Source organism: Giraffa tippelskirchi, chromosome 7, assembly GCF_054371585.1.
Source record: "Giraffa tippelskirchi isolate mGirTip1 chromosome 7, T2T-mGirTip1v1.2.pri, whole genome shotgun sequence".
NCBI classification, from domain to species: Eukaryota; Metazoa; Chordata; class Mammalia; order Artiodactyla; family Giraffidae; genus Giraffa; species Giraffa tippelskirchi.
In genome coordinates, this window is record NC_137281.1 from 35,322,589 (window position 1) to 35,344,139 (window position 21,551).

Genomic DNA, 21,551 nt, shown 5'->3' on the forward strand with positions numbered 1-21,551 from the left:
GACAAGGGAGCCTGGCGGGCTACAGTCCATGGGGTCAGAAAGTGCAGACACAACTGAAGTGACTTAGCATGCAAAGAACATTTTAATTTTCTTTCAAAAGCAGACCCAACAAATGAACTTTTAAGATGGAAGAGAATATTTTAAATATAATATTAACATGTTAATCTTCATATGAATGCAGTCACAAAATAGAATTTTAAAAATATATTTATGGAAGAAGGGGCCCATGAAGGCTGAAGTGCCAAGTCCTGTGAAAGTCATAATATGCCCTTTTCTTTAAGAAAATCTGTTTCTTCCTGGGCAGGATAGAATCTGACAACTCAGGCCCCTCACAATGGAAATATGTATAGAATGAAGAGAAAGAAAATATCCTCCAGACACTCACCTCACTCATCCACATCACTTGGGGCTGTGCAGACCCTCAGAGACCGGCAGTAGAGTATTAAGGACTTGGCACTGAGGTCAGATACCCCCATCTTTTATCCAGGTTCACCTGGTACAGGCTGTGTGACCCTGGCCAGGCCATCTGACCTCTCTGAGCCTCCGATTACTAAGCTCAAATGGGGTCAATCACAGCTGGGCTCTTAGGGACATTTGGGTGTGGATTTGGTGGGACATTGTGTGTGCCAAGTGCTTGGCCCTGTGCCTGGCACTCAGCACTTGGGAACTGCTGTGACAATATGATTGCTGGCTGATTCTTTCTCCCAGGCTGCTGTCTCCAAACCAACTGGGCCCCATCTCCTCCCCCACCTCAGAGGCTGAGACTTGCCCCTTTGGGTAGAGGATGGGGGATCCAGGTTTTCTGGGCTGTAGACGCTAAAGAGCATCGTCTGTGAGCCCCTCGGTGACAGTGGTCCATGGTGTGGGTTGAGGCTGCTAGGAAGCCGGATCTAATTCTAACCACAAAAATCACATTAGCTCTTGGTCCCAAGTCATCATTTTGATCTAGAGATTGTACACAGGCATCTCAGGGCCCAATTTAGCCTGGAGACAGGCTCTTTGAGATATTGACATATTAATATAGATGTCAGTATAGATCATACAGATTTTAATATAGATATTAGTTTGGGTTAATTACCAGCCTCTAAAGATGGGGAGATTCCACTTCTCAAATGTGTAGTTCAGTCTTTTCTTGAAAATCAGCAGATCTGGCCATGGGGTACCCATTCCAGCAGGGTTGCTGATTCAGATGGGCAGGGGTTTTCTGATTTGTCATATTCTCCTCTGCTTCCTACAGTCTCACTCTGGCCCCTGTCACTCATGTATGCCTTTGCCTGGCCCAGGGGCCCCTGAAATCTTCAGCAGTTGCAGTGTGGCTCTGAGCTCATGACATGCAAAGAAATCAGGGTGTGTGTCTGAGTTTTGTGTGATGTGGGACAATAAACTGTGTGATTTTGGTCAGGCCAATTGACCCTTTGGGCCTCACTTTTCTCATACTTCCTTCTCTGCCTCCATCTTCAAGGTTGCTTGGAGACTCTAAGGGGGGAAATGCTGGGCATAGATTTTGAACACCATACAGTGCCCGTTAGTCTCCCCTGCTGCAGAGGATGTTTCCTCAACACCGTGCTCCAGGATTTTCTTTGCACATGCTGTTCCTGTTTCCTGGACACCATTCCCCACCTATTTCCAACTCACAGGCCACCTCCTCTGGGAAGCCCTCCTTCCTAGCAGAATTGTGCTGTGCCCTTCACAGCCGCTTGCTCCAGCACATGATGCGGACTGTGAGATTGTTAACAGGACGTGGTATCTGCTGCCTGCCCGGTGCTGGGAGCTTCAAGAGGCTGAGGACCGATCCTTAGGCATCTTTGTGCCCCAGCTCCCGGCACAGAGCCTGGCACTCAGGCATAGCTCGGAAAACATTTAATATCCCTAATCCCAGACCTTGCCTCCTGCCCTCTTGCAGTCACAGTGTCCTGCTGGATAGTTATCTGGTGGCACAGAGTGAGGAGGACCAGGGTGAAGAAAGTGAAACCCAGGACCAGAGTGAAGTGGGCGGAGCCCAGGACCAGAGCACCTCACACCAGGTAAGGAGCAGCGCCAGGCCTCGTACCCCAGCTACCTTGGAAGCCTGGCCCGAAGTCGGTGGAAGGGGCTGGGGCCTTGTCCACTTCGTTTACAGGGTGTGAGGGTTCAGCTGATGAGATGCCCACCAAATAGAGAAGAGTGGGATGGTAGTTGCTGTAAGGCCCTGCTGTGTCAGGGATCAGATGGCGTCAAGAAGGGCCTTGGCGACATGGCCGTGAGTGGGCAGCAGTGGTCCTGGACTCCAGTCCTCATGTGGCTATGTGACCCTAGGTAAGACCCTACCCTGGGCCTCAGTGGTCACCTCTGTAAAATGGGGCTAAAAACCCCTCTCCAGAGTTTTGTACCCGGCTGTAGGCTGTGAAATGTGGTGCCAGGTGGAGAGTGCCGTGGGGGCTGCTTTAGTTGCTTTGTCTCCACACGCAGAGGGTTGTGCGAGAATTTCCCCTCATGATATGTGACAGGCCCAGGTATTGAGGCCTGGGGCTCCTGTGTGCACTGGATACTCCAGAAGGTGGGCTGAAGGTGTGACCAGCGGGCAGGGTAAGGAGTAGATTTGGGCCCATGAAGATGCCTAAGGGCAGATCCCCCGACACTGTCTGGGCTTGACCAGGGCAGGGATGGTTGGATGGTCACCGCTTCAGTTTCCTCTTTATCTTTCGCAGGAGCTGCAAGAAGAGGCCTTGGCTGACAGCTCAGGAGGTAGGTGTGCGGTGGGGTTTCATAAGAATGTCCAGGCTTCTTTCAGGCTGGGGGCAGCCTAGGCACAGGGGCAAGCCCTCCCCCTCTGCCTCTCAACTCCTTCCCCTCTCCAGCTCATCCCATCCTCAGGCAAAACCCATTTTCTGCATCTTAGGGCCACAAAATCAGAGTCTGATGATGTATTTCAAGGGCCCCAAGGGAATTGCCTTGAGGCCCTGCCCCCCACCTTCCCCCTACCCCCACCCCACCAGGACTCCAGGTGTGTGTGCTCACTCAGTCCTGTGTGACTCTGCAACCCCATGGACTGTAGCTCACCAGGCTCTTATGTCCATGGGCTTTTCCAGTCAAGGATACTGGAGCAGGTTGCCATTTCCTACTCCAGGGAAATCTTCCCCACCCAGGGATCGAACCTGCATCTCTTGCATCTCCTGCATTTACAGGTGGGTTCTTTACCACTGCACTACCTGGGAAACCCCAGGACCTCAGGAGGCCTAGGGAAACCCTACTCCCAGCTAATCACTCCTGCCAACCTCTTCACTGGGTCCACAACTCTCTAGGCTACAGACCAGTGAGAGTTTGGCTCAAATGTATCATACCTGAATGAAAATTGGGACCAGAGCTTGCTAAAAGCATGTCCTAGACTCTGTGTCTTTTGAATTTTTCCTTGCTGCTGAGATCTTTGGTACAAGTTTGGTCATTTGTCACTCCGACCCCTAATCCTGAGAACTTCAGGGATGACAGGCCAGAGTCTAGGGGAGTGAGGCCAGCTGGACACTGAACCCAGGCCTTGCAAACCTCCACAATCCTCAAGGCACTAGTAGTGCTCCAGAAGCCCTGGGAGGCAGACAGACCATTTTACAGATGAGAAAACTGAGGCTCTGTGTGGGCAGCAAGGACACAGACCTTCATGTCACTCCTGCCCCCCCCCCACACACTTCCTTTCTGTGTAACCTGGAGCCAGTCTGTGACCTCTCTTAACTGTGGCTTCCAAGTCAAGAAGAGGGGGCAGTAACAGTACCTACCTCACTGGGTTGTTGGGCAGAGTAGGGGTGACCATGCATCCCTAGCCCTGAAGGAAGAGACCATAATTGGGGTCATGAGCCTGTTTCCTAGGCAGCCAGCATTGGAGATGGGATGGACCCAGGTGTCTTTACCCCAGGTGTCCTGAGTCTGCTTCCCACCTGGTCTTTGAAAAACATCCTCTGTTAACTTTAACCCAAATCTACTGGAAACCTACTAAGTCTGCACCCTACAAAGATGAGCAAGACCAGGATCAGGGGGTGCAAACTCGGGTTCCATGGGGCTGGTTCCACCCCCTTCCCCAGGTCATTTGGAAGCAGGTGGCCTGGGAGTCACACTTTGAGAAACACTGAGGCATGGCCCTCTGTCTGCTGTCACTTGAAAGTGTAGATCTCAAACCAGCAGCTGTGGTGTCACCTGGGAGCTGCTTTAAAATGCAGAATCCCAGGCCCCACACCAACCGGCTGAAGCACAAACTGCACTGTAACAAGATCCCTGGAGATTTCTCTGCACATTTGTGTTTGAGAGGCAATGGCCTTGAGTCCTGGTTCTCATGACTGCGATTGGAATCATTTGGGGGAGATTTAAAAAAATCCTGGTGCCAGTCCTCACCTCAGACCATTAAATCAGAATTTCTGGGGGTGGGCCTGGGCATCAGGCATTGCCAGGCCTCCCTAAGCAATGCCAATATGCAGCCTATTTGGGGAACCAGGGACCTAGGAAAAGTTATTGTGTCTGGTTGGAAGTGAAATTAATTGAGCGCCAGGGTTTCCTTAGGATGGAAAATCCTGCCGGACTAAGAATGAGTGTTAGCCTAAGAGCCTGAGGAGTTCTAGGTTCTTTGATTCTAAAGTAGGAAATGCTATGATGGTTGGTTAAGGAAAGAAGGTGCCAGAACTGGGTGGTGCTCAGGGCTGTCTCTCAGAGCTGTGCATGGACCAGCCACATGACTGGTGTTGCCCTCCAGGGACAAGAGTGATGCAAGTGCAGGTGGGCACTGGGCTGGTCTGTGTTGTCACCGGTGGGGAAGAGCCCCACCTTCTCTGCCTCTCCCAACTCTTTGCTCCTCATTGCAGTCCCCAGGGTCCTGCCTCTGCCTGAGACCCCCTGGCCTCAGCACCATGGCTAAACCAGGCCGGGACATGGAGCTGAATCACCTAGTCCAGGACCAGTCGCCTGGCCAAGTGACCCCCAGGCTTTCCCCCTCAAACCTGGTGGAGCACCTCCCCAATGTGCCCAGTTACCGCCCCCCCATCACCCGCATCCCTGTCCTCATCTCCCGGAGGACAAACTTGTCCAACTCCAGCTTCGTCACGGAGACCAGGAGCTCAATCCGTCGTCTAGGTAGCGTGAAACTGCCCACCCAGCATGCTGGTGTCTGTGTTGTGTATTTTTGCATGGCTTGGGCTGTTTTCTGCATGGGTGTTGTGGTCTTGGTGTGGGACTGCTATTTGGGCTCCTGGAAAACCACCCCTTCTTCCTCTGCTGACCAATGCCTTCATCTTGCTTTGTGGTGATTTAAGGCATAATAGTCCCCTTCTCTCTGTGCCTAAAATTCCACAATTAGCAATTCGTTTTTTGGGGTTAAACTTGGCATTTTGCAGATCATCAGTTTTTTTATGGGTTAGTCACTCATACCCTAGTTTAAATAAGTCATTCAGATCTCCAGGCCAATGAAGAGGCTTGGATCATGGAGCTGGGTAAGGGGGAAGAATAATCAGAGGGAAATGGACCAGGAGACAAGGAGAGGTCCACTGCAGACAGAATCTGCTGACCTTGAGAGTTGGCTGGGAGCTGGACTTTCTGAGGACTGTGGGTGTCTGCCCAGCAAATTCCCTTTCAGGAAAGGAGAAGCCCCCAGGTGTTGACAGGCAGACCCAGAGGAAAGGCGTCCTCAGGGGCCAGTGCAGAGAGTGAGCCTGTCAGGACCCATTTATTTGTGACATGGTTCCCCCAGTGGCCTTCAGGCTCCTGCTATTTGCTGCCTGCTGACAAAGAGCTGGGGGACATACTGATGCCTCGTGGCGAACCCCTGTCACTTTGAGTCTGCCTTGACTCCAACCAGACCTGCCCGTTTTGCCTTTAATTCATTTGTTTGTTTTTGGATGACACTGGGCAAGGTTGTCTGCGATATCCACAGGCAGGTCAAGCTGAACATTTCATGAGAAGAGATCCGTTCTTATTCTCCCCTCCTCCTGGCTTGAGGTGGACACAGAGTGGGGGTGAGGTGGAGTAAGATCAGCCCACCTGGCCAAGTGACCCCGGGGCTTGTTCAGTTAGCAGAGAAAGCCTAACACCTGGGGTTGGGGGTGGCAGTGGCTCGGGGTGACTCAGGGCTGTCTCTCAGAGCTCTTGGGTAGACCAACCTCATGACCAGTGTTGTTCTCCACATGAGCTACTGGCGATGACACGCCAGGCTCAGTCTTCCAGGCCAGCCCTAAATCTGCTCACTCCAGAGGGTCCCGCATGTCCTCCACCCTTACATCACTTCTTGATCTTTGTATATTCTGTATCAACTGCTGGAAGAGGGCACGGCAACCCACTCCAGTATTCTTGCATGGAGAATCCTGTGGACAGAGGAGCCTGGCAGGCTACAGCCCATAGGATCACAAAAAGTCGGACACGACTACAGTGACTTAGCATGCATGCATGCAAGCATGTACCAACTCTGTGCTTATTTGCTTATTCACTTTTTCGTTCAATTCAATGTATTTAAATAGGAAGCTTTACATTATAATTCAAATGGAAAACCAGCCTGGCCTGCCATAAATAGAAGGGCACAAATAGAAATAACCACAAAGACATGGGGAACTAGGTCATGTTAGTAATTTTTAGTGAGGTGGGGGCCTGCTGAAGGCTCATAGCTGAGTCTGCGGAGGGGAACTAGGACATGTCTGGGAGGCGCTGAGGCCATAGCAGCACTAACCTGAGGTTTCCTCTCTGCCCACACTGGATGCAGAGGGAAGAGGAAAGGGAGCAATGGTCTCATTCTGTGTCATCCTTTGTCTTGGCTGTGCCATCTAAAATCATTGCGTGCCTTCTCTGGTCCCTGGGAGCCCCACACTTTGAGAAACAATCGCAGTGACACATTGGGACGGTGGTCTGAACCAACTGTGATTGACACATGATGATTTTAGATGCTATGGTCAAGGCAGTGACAGCATGCAGTGATAAGATTATTTCCATTTCAGTGGTTCTGCTCGGCACAGAAGTCTGTATGTAGGCTTGTCACCAACCTCAGGATGGGCTGAGAGTTTTAGCTCTGGAGCCAGGATGCCTGGGTCCAAATCTGGGCTCTGCTGCAGGTTTCTTAACCTCTCCGTGCTTCAGTTTCCTTCTCCACAAAATGGGGACAGTGATGGCAATGACCTCATAGAGTGGCTGGGAATGATGAAAGGGTTTATATATACATATAAATAAAGCACTTAGAGTTTAGTGAAACAAATGCCTAGTAGGCACATAGGAAGTGCTTAACAGTAAATATTATTATTCTGTAAACCAATTTAAGCATACAATACTATTCTTTGTATTCTTAATCACAGATTCTTATTCTATAAATCAGTATAATATAAACAAATATGATTTCTGTTTTGAGTTCCTACTCTGTCAAACTGGCAGGAAGTGAAACATTGGGTTTAGGAGGTCCCCCTACCTTTGAGGGTAACTGAGTTTGTAGCGTCTTATGCAGGGTGAGGTAGGGGGTGAGGGGACCACGTGGTCCCTCCCAGGTTCCCTGAGACAGCCTCATGGATGCTGAGACCACGGTGTTTTTTGCTGCCAGGGGGCCATGCTGGAGGCACCTCGGTGCCCTGAGTATTTTTGAGAAGCTTCCTTAGTCCTGGCTGCCTCCATGCCCCCAGCCCACCTCCAGCTCCCCTCTCCTGAGGTCTCTGGGAAGCAGGGGGAGGTCCCTGCCACCCCATGGCTCTCTCCTGCTTTGCACAGCCTGGGGCATCTCTGGTGAGTCTAGCAAAAGTCCTGCTCATTCTCTTTTCCTGAGGGCTTACGGTTAGTACAACAAATGCCCCAGAGTCTTGAGGTCTGCTTATGTTCCCTCCACCAACCTTCATAATATGCTGGCTTTTCCCATATGGCCATTAAAAAAAGCTCACATATCCAAATGTTTCAAAACACGCCCCTCCACATTTTGGGGGTGTGCACCTGCCTTGCTGGTACCCAGATCTGCACTTGGGTACTATTGTGTGGTTTGGCCCAGGTGTAATGGGGAGCGGGGGCACCCTCCCAGCCCCTCAGCATCCTCTGAGCTCTGCCTAGGGGCAGACCTGTCCCCATAGTCCCTGGGGAGGGTAATGAAGCCCAAAACAGGGACACACCCTGGCTCCCCAGGGAGGATCTGATTCTCAGGATGCAAGGCCTCTCAGAGGTCAGGAGAGGAGCTGAGGGGATTATTTCTGGGGGCTCTTGGCAGATGCAAAAATAAGGAAATACCAAATGTCACAGGGGTAACACACATTACAAAAACAATCTGTCACCCTTGATTGTAGGAAGCTTCCAAATATCTCCATTCGAGGCCCTTCAAGAGTGTGAGGCCCTGAAGAGGTAAAATCGTTACTACATGCAGATGACATGATACTATACATAGGAAACCCTAAGGACTCCATGCAAACACTACTAGATCTAATAAATGAATTCAGCAAAGTAGCAGAATTTAAGATTAATATTGAAAAAACTCAGTTGCAACACTTTATAATAACAAACATCATCAGAAAAGGAATGTGAAAAAAAAAAAAAGAAACCCTTTTAAAATCGCACCAAAAAAAAAGAACTTACCCGGTGGTACAGTGGTTAAGAATCTGCCTGCCAAAGTAGGGGACACGGGTTTGATCCCTGGTTTGGGAGGATTCCACACGCCTTGGAGCAACCTAGCCTGTGTGCTGCAACAACTGGGCCTGCATGTTGCAACTCCTGAAGCCCATGCTCTAAAACAAGAGAAGCCACTGCAATGAGAAGCCCATGCACTGCAACTAGAGAGTAGCTCCTGCTTGCCGCAGCTAGAGAAAATCCTGCACCCAGCAACAAAGACCCAGTACAACCAAAAATAAAATAAATACTTAAAAAAAAGTAAAACAACCTAGGAATAAACCTGACCAAAGAGGTGAAAGACTAATACACTGAAAACTGTAAAATATTAATAAAGCAAATTAAAGAGGATTCAAAGAAATGGAAAGGTATCCCATTCCCTTCCTAGAGGACTGGAAGGATTAATATTGTTAAAATGACAATTTTATCCAAAGCAATGTGCAAATTTAATATGATACCTATCAAAATACCCAAGACGTTTTTCACAGAACTAGAACAAATAATCCAAAAAATTTTATAAGAACTATTAAAGACCCAGAATTGCCAAAACAATCCTGTGAGGCGGCTTAGGGATGGGGGCTACGGAGCAAGAGGCATAACTCTCCCAGACTTCAGATAATACTACAAAGCTACAGTAAAATCAAAACAGTGTTGTGTTTGTATAAAAATGGACGTGCAGATCTATGGAATAGTGAAAAGAGAGCCTAGAAATAAACCCATACACCTATGACCAATTAATCTCCAACAAAGGAGGCAAGAATATAAAATAGGTAAAAGACAGTCTCTTCAGCAAGTGGTGCTGGGAAAGTTGGACATCTGCATGTAAATCAATGAAGTTAGAACACACCCTCACAGCATACACAAAAATAAACTTAAAATGTCTTGAAGACTTAAACCTAAGACATGACATGTAAAACTCTTGAAGAGAGCATAGGCAAAACATTCTCTGACACAAATCATACCAATGCTTTCTTAGTTCAGTCTCCCAAGGCAATAGAAATAAATAAAAATAAATAAATGGGACCTAATCAAACTTTTACAAGCTTTTGCATAGCAGAGGAAATCATGAAAAAGGAAGAAAGAAAAAAGACAGCCTATGGAATGGGAGAAATGAGTTGATGGACAAGGGCTTAGTCTCCAAAATATACAAACAGTTCATACAAACAACAACAACAGAACAGCCCAGTTGAAAAATGGACAAAAGACCTTACTAGGCATTTCTCCAAAGAAGACGTACAGATGACCAATAGGCACATGAAAAGATGCTCAACAGCACTGATTATTAGAGAAATGCAAATCGAAACTACAAGGTACCACCTCACATTGATCAGAATGACCATCATGAAAAAGTCTACAAATAACAAATGTTGGAGAGGGTGTGGAGAAAAGGGAACCCTCCTACACCGTTGGTGGGAATGTACGTTGGTACAGCCACTGTGGAGAACAGTGTGAAAGTTCCTCAGAAAACTAAAAATAGAATTACCATATGATGCAGAAATCCCACTCCTGGTCATATACCTGGACAAAGCTATGATTCAGAAGATAAACGCACCCCTGTGTTCATAGCAGCACCATTCACAATAGTCAAAACATGGAAACAACTAAATGCCTGTTGACAGATGAACAAATAAAGATGTGGTACATGTATAAATGGAATACTACTCAACCACAAAAAGAATGAAATCATGCCATTTGCAGCAGCATGGATACAATTAGAGATTATCATACTAAATGAAGTAAGTCAGAAAGAGAGAGACAAATATCATATGCAATCAGTATATGTGGAATCTAAAATATGGTGCAAATGAACCTATCTCAAAACAGAAACAGACTCACAGATGTAGAGAACAGATTTCTGGTTGCCACTGGGGAGGGAGATAGGGGAGGGAAGGACTGGAAGTGTTGGATTGGATATAAAATATTATTATATAGGGTGGATAAACAACAAGCTCCTGCTGTATAGCACAGGGAACTAGATTCAACATCCTGTGATAAACCATAATGGAAAAGAATAGGAAAAGAAAGAATATATGTGTATAACTGAGTCATTTTGCTGTACAGCAGAGATTGGCACAACATTGTAAATCAACTATGCTTTAATAAAAATTTTTTAAAAAATGAGGTCTTGTACCGCCATGTCTGCTGCCCCCACTGGCCTGGGAGAGCCTCATCATTCCTCCCTTGGGATGGGGAAACTGAGGCCCAGGGAGAGGAAGCAGCTGAGCCAGACTGCACCAGGCCAGACCCTAGGACTCAGCGCCCCCCAGGCAGGCTCCCCAAGCCCTTTCTCCGTGCTGCCACCCCAACCCCCACCCCAGGACCTTGCTGCTTCTCCAGGCCCAGGGAAACCAGGCTGGGCTCCAGGCTGTGTCGGGGAGCTCCTGTGACGTCATGGCTGCTCCCGTGGCTCCTGGGTCAGTGGCCGCTGGGGCGTGGCCCTCAGAAGGCCCTGGACACCGCATCGTTGTGTCCCCTGCGTGGAGCTCTCCTGCGGGCACTGTTTGGAGGCAAGGCTGCCCCAGGCCCCTCCACACACACTCTCTGTGGCTCCCCTGTGGTGCACAGCGAGGCTCCGGGGACCTGGCTCCTCTCTGACGCTGTGTCCTCCTTCCCCTCCCCAGTACCTGCCACGGAAGAGCACCCGGAAGTGCAGGTGGAAGATGCTGATGCTGACAGTCGCCCCCTCACCGCGGAGGAGAACCCACCCTCTCCTGTGCAGCTGCCCGCATCTCCTGCCAAATCCGACACCCTTGCGGTCCCAGGATCAGCCACAGGGAGCCTCAGGTCACCTTCTGTGCTTCTCTTGGATGTTTCGTAGCACCGTGCCACCTGTGCATTTGGAAGAAGAGGACCCTGGGGCCAGAGAGGGGAAGAAACTGGCCCGGGGTCACTCAGTGAGGTGCTGTCAGCATTGGGACCATGGGCCACCCCTTTCCAGGTCTCCTAATTCCTGGTTTCAGGCTCTAGAAAGAGGTCTCTGAGGAAGCCCTGTCCAGAAGACCCTTGATTGTATGGTTTGAAGGGGGTAATAGATGTGACAGGGCTAATATTATTGTTAAATATTACAATGGAAGTACCAAAGAACTCTAGATATAATAACCATCCCTCATCCCATCACGCTAGGTTGTGGTTTTGTTTTTCTGCCCTCTCTTCCATACCTTATTTGTGGGCCCAGGCTTCCGAGTGGTGTTAATTGAAGGTATGATTGGACCACATCTCATCTGAGACCACATCTTTTTATTGAGCCCTTTCCCATATTGCTAGGCTGTCACTATGATGCTGTGTTGACATCTTCCAGCTCCACATGTCAGAACAGACGTAACAATCCTTGCCTGTTAAATACTGTCCACAATGGTGCTATGGATATCTCTTTGGTCTTCTGCTCTCTGTCCTTGGGCTCCTTTCTCAAAAGTGAAATTCCTGCTCAGGGTTGCACACACTGTTGTGCTTCTTGAGATGAGTTAGTTGCTGCATGGTTAGAGGTGGTTTTGGACAACCTGAGCTGGGTAGCTGAGAGCGGTCCTGTATAGAGCTATAGGCAGGCTGTGAGATGCAGTACTGTGCTTTGTGAATGGTTATTTAAGCTAAAGAAGACCACCAGTGCCTTTCCTTTGCTGGCTAGATTGAGAGATGGTTCTTTTTTCTTGATTAATTCTTGCTCTCATCCATGAGCTTTTGAGTAATTTCTCAGCTGAAGTCAGGTGCCTGCTGGGATAGAAATGGCTGGATGTAGTCAACAGAAGGTTCCCAGATTTTAATGTGGAGAAGAGTCATAATCTCACCTGGCCTCAGAACACAGCTCACAGACACATCAGTCCTCATAATTAATTCATTGAATCATATACAGAATACAAATGGCAAAAGACAAGGCACTACTGTGACTGTAGACATCTGGTCTACCTCCCTCTATGCCCTTTATTAGGGTGGAGAAACTGTACAGGTTGGGTTAGAGATGGATACTGGGGAGGAGCTAGGGGACTAAGATCACATGGGGGCTAGAATCCAAGCTCCTACCTTTTGCTTATGAGCTAGGTCTGTAAGCTTCCTCTGGTTATCATTCATTTACAAACATTTTTTGAACATCTTTATGTGCCAGCCTCTGCTATAGGTGCTGTAGACACATCAGGGAGAAGCCTGTCTTAATAGAGCTGATATTCTAGTGTGGCGGAGATAGTGAACAAGTAATCACACAAGACTCTTCCAGGGAGTTGCTAAGCAGAACATGACTATGAGAAACTGGAGAAGCCTCAGCCTGAGCTTGCCCCCAAGAAGGAATTTTGATGCCTGACATGAGAGACCAATGGGGCTGTCTATGGTCAGGGATGGAATGAACACGGCAATTGATGGGAGCAAAGAAGCCACCCAAACGGAAGGGTAGAGGGGGGCATATGAGCAAGGCCCTTCTCACAGCGCAAAGCTGTGGTTTGGAGTGAATCCCAGGTCACCACTTACCAGATGTGAGGCTTAAAGCAAGTCATTTGATCTTCCTAGGCCCCCATCTTTCCATGATAAGATGGGGACGAAACATTCCGTGTACCTTAGGAATGTGAAAATTCAACAAACTCCTGTAAGTCAAGTGCTTAGCACAGGGCCAGGCACTGGGCAGGGCTGGGGGAACAGAGCTTCTGACTTTCTTCCACTCTCTGGACTCTCTCCAGGCCCTTGGAAGACACTGGGCTGAGGGCAGGAGGGCTGAGTTTAAGTCCTAGTTGTGAGATTTCTGCCCCAGTCTTCTTGTGTGCAGGCATCCTTTTTTTCAGTATTTATTTATTTGGCTATCAGTCAGTTCAGTGGCTCAGTCGTGTACGACTTTTTGCAATCCCATGGACTGCAGCAGGCCAGGCTTCCCTGTCCATCACCAACTCCCAGAGCTTGCTCAAACTCATGTCCATCGAGTCAGTGATGCCATCCAACCATCTCATCTGCTGTTGTCCCCTTTTCCTCCCACCTTCAATCTTTCCCAGCATCAGGGTCTTTTCCCTGATGGCTATTTGACTATGCCAGGTCTTAGTTGTGGCATGTGGGATGTAGCACCCTGACCAGGGATCAAACCTGGGTCCACTGGATTGGGAGTGCAGTTTTAGCCACTGGACCACCAGGGAAGTGCCCCTGCAGGCCTCCTTTTAATTAGAGTGTAAAAGAGGTAAACCCATGAGTTTTTCCATTTTAGTTGAGTTGACAGAAGATAATAGGGTAGTTCCAGAGCCTTCTGGAATAGAGCAAATGCTGCACATCCCTCTGACTGTATCCCTCTGAAGCCCTAATGGGGGAACCCTGAGTCACAGTGGTGGGGGATGGTAGAAGTACTACATGTATTCAGATCTAGACACCATCAGCCAAGACACCAGTGGTTCCAAATGCAACACTGGTGGAGTTGGACTGAACGGTGGGGACCCAGGATAATTTAGTCTTCATCCTTCAGATAGGGAAGAGGGAGCTCCAGGAGGGGATGGGGCTTGTCCCAGGTCACACCACGTGTGGGAGACCAGACTCCATGGCCTGTGGGTGTCAGTTTTTCCAGTCGGGGCACATCTATTAAGGGAGGGAAGCTGAGCTTCTAGGAGAGTTAACAGGATGGAATGTGAGCCCTCACACCTTATTGGAGGCTGGAAGGGTGGTGTGATGGAGAAAGAGGTGGAGGTGGACTGGGGAGCTCAGTGCTGTCAGACCGGGAGGTAGGCGGAGAAGGATGTTTAAAATGAGACCTGATTGAGTGATAAGCACCTCATTGAGTTGGTTAGATTTAGTCCCATTTGGGGCTTCTCTGGTAGCTCAGCTGGTAAAGAATACACCTGCAATGCGGGAGACCTGGGTTTGATCCGTGGGTTGGGAAGATCCCCTGGAGGAGGGCATGGCAACCCACTCCTGTATTCTTGCTGGAGAATCCCCATGGACAGAGGTGCCTGGTGGGCTACAGTAGTCCTCCTCACAAAGAGGTGGACATGACTGAGCAACTAAGCACAGCACACACAGTCCCACTTTACAGAGGGGAAAGATGAGGCAGCTCAGAGAGTTTAAGTAACTTGCCAAGGTCACACATTGGGAAGAAGCAGGGCTGGGGAGCAGACTTGGGTTTGCCTGATACCGAGTCAGTGCTGTTACTTTTATGTGAGGCCGCTGAACGGATGCAGAGACTAAGGTCCAGAGGTCGGCTGTGTCCCCTCTTCTCCCTTTTTGTTTCCCTGCAGGCAAGCGAGGACCCTTGGCAGCACCATCCTCTGCCCCCACCTCCCACCCAGAATTTGCTCTGGGTGATCTGCATGGCTCCAAGTTGGCTCCCCGCCTGTGGCTCCTGCCTCCCTGAAGTCTCTTTCCATGTCTGTCCTTGCAGGAAGAGGCTGCCTTCCCAAAATGATGAGGCTGAAGAGCTCAAGATGCTGTCACCGGCTGCATCACCTGTGGTCGCCTGGTCGGACCCCGCCAGCCCGCAGGGCACTGAGTAAGTGGGGGCCGCCTCTGGGGTCTCAGGGAGTCAGAAGTCTGGGTGGGGATGGGCAAGCAAAGGGAGGTGAGCTGGGGAGAGCATAGATGTTTTTAGAACACTCTGTCTGAAGGTAGACTGTGCCAGTGTTTTCCAAGCAGTAAGGGAGGGCTGGGTCCCCTGCCCTGGCTGCTTCTGGCTGGCCCAGCAGTTGTGCAAAATCTGGTCTGTAGAATGGGCCTGGGCTCTGGGCCCACTGTGTCCAGAACCACAGAGAGTGGACATGGAGAAGCCAAATGTTTATAAGCTCCTCAGGTGATTCCGATGCATCTGGTCCATGGAACAATGTTTAGAGGCCACTGTGAGGGCATCAGGGCCTGTGTCTCTGACATCTGACTGTCTCAAGGGCTGGGCCAGTGGGAGATGTTTTCCTGAAGGGTTTATGTAGGCTAGTGACAATGAACCTCCCAGCCCTGGGCTCTGGCCTGGGCGTCTCACCTCTTCCCTAGCCACGCTCCTGGAGTGACCTCAGGAAACCATGGCCTTTCCTTCCAGCCTTTTTTTTTTTCTGCCTGTAATTTTATGGAGTTTATGCTTAGCAGTATTGCAGAAAGTTCAGAAAAGGCAAAGAAGCAGGAAAAAACCCCCAAACGTCACCTATCATCCAGTGATTCCTTTTAGTGTACAGTGGAGTCTCATCTTATGCAATAGGATCAGGGCGGGGTTAGGGTTCATATCAGAAGATAAGGCAGAAATCATGTAGAATAATAAATTACCTTGGGAAAAAAGCTCTTAAGGTGGTCAGCATGGAGCCCTAGGTATTCCCTCAGTAGGTTCGGATGCTATAGCAAATAGACCTCAGTGTTTCAGCGCCTTAAGGAACAAGATGTCTCGTGTCAGACGTGTGTCACCAGGTGTGTCTTTCAGGGTCAGTGCACGACTCTGCTCTCTGCAGTCATTTAAGGACCCAGGCAACAGTGGCTCTGCCATCTTTCTGCGGCTTTCAAGATCTCACTGGTCAAAAAAAAAAAAAAGATCTCACTAGTCAGCCTGGAAAGGGAGAGTGCCAGGCTGCCCTTCCATAAGGAGGCCTGGAGTTGCACATAGCTTGTGCACAGAAGAGAGCTGACAGGGCCACACCTGGGCAGTGGGGTCCCTGGCTGGGTGATGACTGCTCCCCAGAGTGGGTGAGCAGCTCCTGTCTCCTCCACCCCTGGTGCCAACTCTCCTTATGACCCCAGACTGCTTGTCTCCAGCTCAGCTGAGCACATGAGGAGTAGCCGGCTTGAGTTTCCGTGCCTCAATGTATGAAAAAAACAATAGATCTGTAAACACTAGTGTCACCCTCACCTCAGCGAGAGTATCACAGGCCACTCAGCAAAGAACATGGAGCTAGGCTTGTTCACATGGCCACATATCTCAACTCACGCAGGGCTCTGGACCCACACTGAGTGGGCTGTCAGGCAGACTCTTATTTATTCTATCTGTCTGTGTCTATCTCTCTTGATGCAAGTTCATACATTTTAAATTCCTATAAATTAAAAGGATTTGTAATATATCTGCAATGTTTTTTATTGTAATTGAATTAAACTAATTAATTTATTAATTTGGCCCATGCTGCATGGCTTGTGGGATCTTAGTTCCCCAACCAGGGATCAAACCCATGACCTTGGCAGTGAGAGCTCAGAGTCCTAACCACTGGACCGCCAGGGAATTCCCTGCATTGTTTTCTTAATCAGCTATTTCCTAAACCTGAAAAAGTAGCCCCCGTCCCCTCTCTGATTGGTCCTGTATCATATGTGAACCCCAAACTGAGTCTAACGGCCCTGAATTGAGTTACAAGAGTTGCCCCCTAAATCACAAGTGGAATCCAAAGTTTTTCAGAATTGCCCATCTGAATCAGAGCCTGCATGGTACATTTCCTAAAATCTGGGTATCCTGGTGCAATTCCCAGGCTGAATTTCCTCCCAGGAGGTATTAAAGTGGGTTTGATGTTTTGATGTCAAGAGGGAGACTGGGGCAGACCCCCTCAGGCCAGGCTGGGGCCAAGGGATTCTGCCCTTGCCTCGGGGCACAGGGGTCCCTCCCCACACAGTCCACTCAGCTCTGGGTGCTGTTTCCACAGTGACCAGGACCGTGCAACCTCCACAGCCAGCCAGAACAGTGCCATCATCAATGACCGGCTCCAGGAGCTGGTGAAGCTTTTCAAGGAGCGGACGGAGAAGGTGAAGGAGAAGCTCATCGACCCTGACGTCACCTCCGATGAGGAGAGCCCCAAGCCCTGTGAGTCCAGAGCTGGTGACGGTCCACCGGACCCAGGGTGTGGTGGGGCCCCTGGAGCCCTCTTTCAACTCATAGGGAGGGTGGCCCCAAGAAAGTGGTGGGGCTGCTTGAGAGAAGTGCAGATCTCCACTCTGGAATTCGAGATTCTTTATATGCAGGTTTAGCTACGTGTCCAGGGGAGGAAAGAAGGTCAGAGTTCTGGCTGACGGTCCAGTTGTACTTAGCTTTGCCTCCCAGAGGGCAAGTTCCCTGGTTGACCCTCTGCCCCTGTCCTGCTGGCAGGCAGGTGGGTGGTCCACCCTGGGACGTATGTCATGGTCTTACACTCAGATGGTATCCATAACCCACTCTGGAACCACACAGTCTTAGTTTTCAAAGGCCTTGGTTACAATGTTGGTTTGGAGGTTTTCTTCTTTCAGAGTGCCCTGAGGAAATAAGAACCACGCTCTCTTGCCAGGGAGGTTTTCTAGGTTTTTCCAAAGGAGGGCTGTGCCTTTGAACTCAAAATACCGACAGTGAACCTACCAGAGCCTGACTTCATAATCCTAAAGCTAGAAGCATAGCCATATTGAACCTTTAAGAGCCAATCTCTAGTTCACCAACAAACATCTCCGTAGATGCACAGGAAGGCTGTGATCCCATTCAGTGTCTTGTTTTAGAGACGAAGGAGCTGAGATTCCTGTGCTGAAAAACCTAGGGCAATGTTTTCCTGATTTCTGGGGGTGGAAGTTCTGGGGGTACCATTGTCCCCCCACCTCCAGAGAGAACCAGAGTGTCCAAACACAGACACACAAGCAGACACTCAACTGAAACACCCAACTTGCCCAGAAACACCTCATTTTAGGCAGCTCCTGAGCAGTGGTCCCCTACTGATAGCAGGTAAGCATTTCAGAGCAGGCGCTCAGGCTGCTATTTAAGAGGATATGTGGGGTTTGCTGCAGGAGAACACACAGAGCTTGTGGCTGGTTGTGGAGAGCCGCCAGCGTCCCCTCAGCTCCAGCTCCAGTGTCTGCAGTTGGGGGCCTTGTCTTTGCACCCCCGGCCTGAGCCCCAGGGCTAGGTCAGAGGGTCACCAGTGTCATCCCACAGCCCCAGCCAAAAAAGCCCCAGAGCCGGCCCCGGAAGTGAAGCCAGCTGAAGCGGGGCAGGCAGAGGAGGAACACTACTGTGAGATGCTGTGCTGCAAGTTCAAACGCCGCCCCTGGAAGAAGTACCAGTTTCCCCAGAGCATCGACCCACTGACCAGTGAGTCATGGGAGGGGAGTGGGCGTGGGCACACGTCATGGGAGGGGGCGGGGCAAGGCAAGGGCGGGGAGGGGGGAGGGAAGGGGGAGGGAAGGAGCCCAAACAAACAAGTCCCTGGACTAGGAACGGAAGAGGGCACCCATCTTAACAGGCAAGGAAACTAAGGCACAGAGGAGTTAACTGGCCTAAAGACACAACTAGTCAGTGGCAGACTCAGGACTCCTGACTCTTGGCCAAGTCTTGTTTCTATTCTGCCCTTACTGGCTCCTTTCCCAGATCTGCTGCTCTGAGCAGAGAAGGGGAAAAATTCTTCCAACATCTCAAGTGAACTGCCTCTCACTTGCCTTTTAGCTCATTGTATATTCTTCAGGAATAACAAACCTTCATATGTGCACAGCACTTTACAAAGGGTTTCCCTGCCTTTTCTTTTTTTTTATCTGACTTCTCCTGTGACTTCTCTGAGGAAGACAGAACAGGGACCAGAGAGGGACTTTCCCAGGGTCACACAAGAAGTCATTGGGGGGTAGGACTCCAACCCTGGTGTCCATGGGTCCTTTAAAATGCCCAAGTGGGGGGGAATTCCCTTTCGGTCCAGTGGTTAGGACTCTGCACATTCACTGCAGGGGGCACTGGTTTGATCCCTGTTCAGGGAACTAAAATCCCACAAACTGCTGGATGTGGCCAAAAAATAAAAGTAAATAAATAAACAATAAAATGCCCAGGTGACCTACAGTATCCATCCCTCCGTGCACTGTCCATGTATCCATCTGTCCATCTTCTGTGCATTGTTCACTACTGTGTATTTAGGAAGGCAGGAAATACATTTTTGGAAAAAATTTAACCATAGTGAGATCAAAAGTGTTTTCTGCTAGCTGTGAACTAATTAGTCTATGAACTAATAATGACCTCACATCCCCTACTGAGAGTACTCAGTTTGTTAGGGCCTAGCTGTGAATTATTTTTATATCAAAGATAGTTTTTTATGCTCTCCCCCACCAGGCTTCCCTGGTAGCTCAGTCTGTAAGGAAACTGCCTGCAATGCAGGAGACCCAGGTTTGATCCCTGGGTCGGGAAGATCCCCTGAAGAAGGGAATGGCAACCTAACTCTAGTATTCTTGTCTGGAGAATCCTACGGACAGAGGAGCCTGGTAGCCTATAGTAGTCCACGGGGTGGCAAAGAGTTGGACACGACTGAACGACCAACACTTTCACTTTCCCTTAAGAAGGGCCACATTTAGAGCTGGTAAGAAAGTGCAGATTGATAAGTGGAAATAAGAAAGCCCCATCCCAATTGCACGGTGAGGCAAGGGACCCTTTTCCAGCTGAGGTTCTAGCACCTTCCTTCCCCCACCGCCGCAGACCTGATGTACATCTTGTGGCTGTTCTTCGTGGTGCTGGCCTGGAACTGGAACTGCTGGCTGATTCCTGTGCGCTGGGCCTTCCCCTATCAGACACCGAACAACATCCATCTCTGGCTACTGATGGATTACCTGTGCGACCTCATCTACCTCCTGGACATCACCGTGTTCCAGATGCGCCTCCAGTTTGTCAGAGGCGGGGACATCATTGTGAGTCACAGCTGGGTTGAGGGGTGGCTGGGGGCAGACCCTGCCGCCAGAGCCCCTGATGCTGGGATGGACAAGAAGCTAAATGAACGGGGAAATCTCAGGACATCCACTCGTGCCTATTCAATAGCATGGTTGTTTGTTTCATACATCTTTGATACATTCGAATTACACACATCTTTGTATGTGGGTAAAATGGTTCCTGGACCACCTGATGGAATTAGAGATGAAGAAGTAGTCCAGAGAATGGCCTTTAGAGTAGGCAGACCTGGTTCAAATCTTGGCTGTATGAGAACTAACTGTGTCACCTCTCAGAGCCTCAGTTTCCTCATCTGTAAAATGGGGATAGTAATTGTTCCCACCTCTTACCATTGCTGTCAGGCTCCGTGGAGGTGATGTATGCAGAGTGCTCAGCACAGGTAACTGCTGACAATCAACATTTCCTGGGGAGGTCCTGCAAAAAGCACACTCCTCAGACCTGTTGGGGAGTCCATGTTCTGGTGCACTTTCTGGGCAGGAAACCAAAATCCTGACTGTGATGTGGCAAAGTCCCCATCTCCCTGTGTAGGTCATTTTTCAAAATTCCACGCAGGTGGAGCTGGGTCTCCTTTGTGTGCAGACAAGTTGAGGCTGAGCTTCTAAAATAATTCACAGAAAGAAGAGTTCCCTGGGAAACCTCCTTCCTGGTCTGATCAGAGCAGTGAATAAGGTTGCAAATGATCCAGGTGAGGCTAATGTGCTGAGAGAGTAAGGTCAGCGTCCGCGCTTTCCATCCAAGAAGCCGGAATCAAGCTGAGTGACCTTGGATGACACACCCCCACTCCACCTTGGGGAGCTCGATCTCCCCATCTGTAGGCTTTCACCAAGCTCCACTGGTCCATTCAATGGCTCTGCACCCATGGGGCTGTTATTTGGATAGGAAGGTGGAGGTTGGGTGGGAATTTGCATCACTGCTCCGCTGGGGTCAGGGGGAAGCTCTCAGGCCATTTCACAGTCATTATTCCATTTCATTCCAGACGGACAAAAAGGAGATGCGCAACAATTACCTGAAATCTCAGCGCTTTAAGGTGTGTGCCAGAGGTCTCAGGAGGCTGTGTCTCTGGGGGCTCTGGGTGTTCTGAGGCCGGTGTGATGTGGCTTCCCCCACAGGACCAGCACAGGCTGGGCTTGTTGGTAGGATACCTGCTGCCCTAGTTTTAGCCCCTCCATGGGCATCCTGACCTCGCCTTTCCATTGAAGGTAGAGACCCCTGTCACTCACCCCATCCCACAACCCTGGGAATTATACACTGTTTTATACACTGTGGTGTCCTGCTGGCATTTCAGATGGACATGCTCTGTCTCTTGCCCTTGGACTTACTCTACTTGAAATTTGGTGTGAATCCCCTCCTGCGCTTCCCCCGCTGTTTGAAGGTAAGACGAGTGGGCCTCCCCATCCAAGGCCTCCAGCTCCTCCGGTGCTCTGCCCTGGCA

At 49.7% G+C, this 21,551-nt stretch overlaps 1 protein-coding gene across 1 annotated transcript in view; it reads left to right on the forward strand.

Moving 5' to 3' along the window:
- Positions 1-21,551, forward strand: part of CNGB1 (cyclic nucleotide gated channel subunit beta 1) — a 70,543-nt gene that overhangs the window by 22,747 nt on the left and 26,245 nt on the right. The window contains exons 16-24 of the mRNA XM_081511773.1: positions 1,904-2,024; positions 2,688-2,724; positions 11,187-11,349; positions 14,897-15,004; positions 17,112-17,269; positions 18,359-18,514; positions 19,874-20,082; positions 21,096-21,146; positions 21,405-21,491. Of these exons, the coding sequence (XP_081367899.1) occupies positions 1,904-2,024; positions 2,688-2,724; positions 11,187-11,349; positions 14,897-15,004; positions 17,112-17,269; positions 18,359-18,514; positions 19,874-20,082; positions 21,096-21,146; positions 21,405-21,491 (1,090 nt within the window). The remainder of the gene's footprint in view (positions 1-1,903; positions 2,025-2,687; positions 2,725-11,186; positions 11,350-14,896; positions 15,005-17,111; positions 17,270-18,358; positions 18,515-19,873; positions 20,083-21,095; positions 21,147-21,404; positions 21,492-21,551) is intronic.